Source organism: Hordeum vulgare, chromosome 4H (assembly GCF_904849725.1).
Source record: "Hordeum vulgare subsp. vulgare chromosome 4H, MorexV3_pseudomolecules_assembly, whole genome shotgun sequence".
Taxonomy (NCBI): Eukaryota; Viridiplantae; Streptophyta; class Magnoliopsida; order Poales; family Poaceae; genus Hordeum; species Hordeum vulgare.
This window is the reverse complement of record NC_058521.1, coordinates 566567045-566570979: the sequence shown is the minus strand read 5'-3', so window position 1 is coordinate 566570979 and position 3935 is coordinate 566567045. Positions and strand designations below refer to the sequence as shown.

At 50.9% G+C, this 3935-nt stretch overlaps 1 protein-coding gene across 2 annotated transcripts; it reads right to left on the bottom strand.

Moving 5' to 3' along the window:
• Positions 1 to 357: 357 nt before the first annotated feature.
• Positions 358 to 3692, bottom strand: LOC123449577 (serine/arginine repetitive matrix protein 1). 2 transcript variants are annotated; one of them, XM_045126853.1, is made up of 6 exons: positions 3341 to 3692; positions 2508 to 3036; positions 2297 to 2416; positions 2135 to 2201; positions 1985 to 2098; positions 358 to 828 (listed from the first exon to the last, which is right to left on the bottom strand). In XM_045126853.1, the coding sequence occupies exons 1-6, from the start codon at positions 3501 to 3503 to the stop codon at positions 670 to 672; spliced, it is 1152 nt and encodes a 383-aa protein (XP_044982788.1). In that variant the 5' UTR covers positions 3504 to 3692; the 3' UTR covers positions 358 to 669. The 2 variants fall into 2 exon arrangements, with proteins under 2 accessions (XP_044982788.1, XP_044982787.1); XM_045126852.1 differs by having other exon boundaries at positions 1985 to 2201.
• Positions 3693 to 3935: the final 243 nt, after the last annotated feature.

The window sequence follows — 3935 nt, the reverse complement described above, 5'->3', positions numbered from 1 at the left end:
CACTAGTTGGTGGCTGCAGGCCAGGATGAGTTGCTCCTAGTTTAGACAGGAGGGGGTTTTGACACTACGATCATCGCTGTCACTTGGTCCCTCTGGAAACAGCGGAACGCAAGGGTCGAGAGAGTGAGTCTGGGTTTTTGGTTGTGTTGGTGTGCGCTACCATTGATGTTCGCATCATTGGTTAGCTTCTCTTAAATCTTTTGCTTCCTTCTATAAAATATGCGTCGACTAAGTTTCTATGGAGCCATTGGCAACAAAGGTACTCCCGTGTGTATTTCGGATCGAATAATGAAATTAGTGCCTTTTGCTCAAAAACAGCATGAGAAAACAATCCAGAACAATGCATTCAGTAAGATTAAGAAGAACAATAATATTTCTCTATATCTTGAACAATAACATCATTTGCAGTACATTTGCTCAAACAGCCAATTAGCAGAAGAGCAGTAACATCTCTCTATATCATGAGTTCTACTCATGGTATTATAAATATCTCGACTTGTATGGCTTGACTGGTAAACTATACATATGCTTTCTATTTATTTGCCTGACAGAATGCCCATCAGATGAATAAATCAAATAGGAGGAACTGGGGGTATTTCAAACTGAAACAAAGAATCGATCCTAGCTACATGAATTGCAGTAGCTTTAAAGCTTCTGATTATTTTGCTGCTACTCCACCAGGAAAGTGCACGGCTTCAAGAACCAAAACACGCCACTGGAGCTCTCTTCGGCCTCATAAGCCCTGTTGTTGTTCATATCTTTAACCCCAAAAGGTTGCCTCTTAGCTTCTCTGCTGTTCTCCTGATCCTTATTAGGCGTCATCTTATCCTGAAGAAAAGGAGTAGATATCAACATTAGTTTAAATGCATGGTTAGCGTGTGTTGAGATGCTATTTTTGGATTCACAGCACTAATAGAAGATCAATAGGTTATCTGTCACTATAACAGTAAATGATGAACCGTATGATTAGCGCCACTAATTTGCAGGAAAAAAAAGCCTGCACACCATTAAGAAAGGCCACGATGATAAGGTGAGAATAAACAGGATACTGATCAGGTGAAACATTTATCATAATTGTGTTGCTGAAAAAATTACAGTACACGTTCATGCACAATGGAGTTAGTGCCACATATGCTGATGCCACTGATTTGCAAAAAAGAACGCCTGAACGAGAACAGCCTTAAGAAAGGTCACAGTGACGACATGAGATCAAACATGCTACTGATCAAGTGACTGAATGGAGTGAAATATACACAAGTTATGCACAATGGAACTTACACTGAAGTGTCAATTATGTTGGAAACACGAAGAAAATGCACATTATTTTAGCTTATAAAACATGCATAATAAGGAGACACTGATTATTGACAGGCATGGACACTGAAGTTCTCAGAGATCTTTAACTCAGAAACCATAAGGAGACACTGATTATTGACAGGCATGGACACTGAAGTTCTCAGAGATCTTGAACTCAGAAACCATAAGGAGACACTGATTATTGACAGGCATGGACACCCCAAAGTTCTTGATAAATCGGTACAGAACAATCTGAGCATCAAACTCGGTATGCAAGATCTAGCCTATGGAAAAACATATCATTTTGAGGAAGGGAAGTTTTGACTTAGGGTTATAACCGAGTCTAAGCCATTAACTATGTTGATGATAATTCAGATCACTAAATTTTCTGATCAGAACCAAGTGCTCGACTGATTGAAATGTTCTTAAATATTTTCACAAAGGCCAAGTGCTCGACTGCTTGGAATGTTCTTAAATATTTTCACAAAGGCTAGTAGAAACACACAAATACCGAAAATTCACCGAGCAAACACTCTCAGTCGACTGCTTGGAATGTTCTTAAATATTTTCACAAAGGCTAGTAGAAACACACAAATACCGAAAATTCACCGAGCAAACACTCTCAGTCTAACAGTCACCAACACTATATATCAATAACCAATATTATAGGCATGACAGATTAAGTCACCTTCAGTGTCTTCTTGAGTGGCGAGCTTGATGTTGCACCTGCAGCTTTCACGCTCTTGACACGGTTTACCGAGGGGGATGGAAACCGCTGCGGAGTAGGTGGTGTTGCCTTCACCTCCTTCAACACAGAGGGCGATCTCTGCCCCTTCACCTCCTTCAACACAGAGGGCGATCTCTGCCTCCCTGCTTCCACCTTCAACCCCGCCTTCTTCCCCTTCCTGCACAAACCATCATTATCACAAACCACCATTATCAGTACATCAACCTACAATCCTCTAATGCCGCTTTTGCATCATAGTGACAAGCAAATTACATTGGGCTTGGACTCTTTTGTGCTGTTTCTTGCCTCGCCACCTTCTTCACAGCGTCCGGCAGAACCCGAGCACCGCCGCCGCTGCTACAATCCACCTTCTCCACCACAACACTGCTGTTTCTGCAAAAATGGGAGTGTAAGGACCTGAAAGTACCAATCCAGAAGGGGTGGATAACTCAGCACCGATTCCAAAGAGAGAGGGAGAGATTACATTGGGCTCATTTCCTCCATGTCCTCTGAGACAGGCTGCTGGCTGCCGCCACCGCCGGCCATCCGCTTGAGCTCGTTGTAGAAATCCGATATCTGGCCAAGTATGTCCTTCCCGGAGAAGAGGTTCCTCGCCGAGAGGGTGCTCTTGAGCTGCCTCGGCGCCGGGTTCCTGCCGAGCAGCGCCTCCTTCTCAGCATTGTCCGGCCGCTTCTCCGCGCTGGACTTGATGGCCTCCTTGGCGTTCTTGGCCCAGCGCTGCGCGCCGAACGGCGGCCTGGTTGCCGCCGGGGGCGGCGTGGTCAGCGCGGGGTCCTGGTTCTCGGCGTCGTCCTGGAACCTCTTCTTGGGCGGCGGCTTGGGCTTGGTGGGCGAGGCGAATGCGGCAGTCCCGCCGGCGCCTCGTCTCTTGAGGTTGTTATTGGCGTCCCTCTCGCCGAAGGGCATCATGGCGGACATTGATCGCAGCAGCCTGGCCTTGGGGCTGGGGGTCTGCCGGAGGAAGTCGTCGGCCGTCTTGGGATGCTTGCAATCTGCGCGGGATCCAGCACGGAAATCAACTGGGGGAATCTCACAAGAAGAGAAACCAGAGCGCGGCCTGAATTTCTCGAGAAGCAAGAAAACAGCGGCGAGATCAGCCGCCCCAGATCAAGAAACCGGGGGCAGGCTCGTTGCCAGCCGGACCCGCCCGCCCGCCATCGGAACCGAATCGAATCGGAACCTGACACTGACAAGGCAGAATCCTCTCGCTCGTCGAGGGAGGGGGGGGGGGGGGGGGGGGGGAACCAAGGAAGCAAGAGGGGACGCGGGTAAGGAAGGGGGATGGATCGTACATACCGGGGCGGCAGAACCAGGCGTCGTCGTCGACGGCGGCGTTTCCGGCCTCGGGGTCGGCGAGGTCGGCCCAGTGCGGCGCCTCGATGCCCTCGTAGGTGTCGTCCCGCACGAAGCGCGACACCACCCTGTTCCAGTCGATGTCCATGGGCTCCATGGACTCCATCCCCTCGCGCCCCGCCCCGCCCCGCCCCGCCCGCGCCCGCGCCCGCGCTCGTGAGTCTCAGGGTCCGCCGGAGGGAGGGAGGGAGGGAGAGGGGCGGTTCTCGTGGTGGTGGTGGTGGTGGTGGGCTGGCACGCACCTGCTCTGCGTCTGTGTGCCTTCTCCGGCTGGGGCCTTGGCTTTTCTGCGGGCTGCGCGAGCCGTTACGTTACGCTACGCTGGGTATTGACCTGCCGTTGGCTCGCGGGCGGCCGATTCTCTATCCTTCCCGACCGTTGGGGCGGGGGAGAAGAAGGCCCGCCGCTAGCCTAGTAATGGCGGTGCGGTACCGCACTCCCAGGCCCCACGTGGGTCTCGTCCTCGTCGGTGGAGCGACGGAGCGTCACAACGGGGACCGGTATCCCCGGATCCATCGGCCGGTGTCGCGTGTGTCAC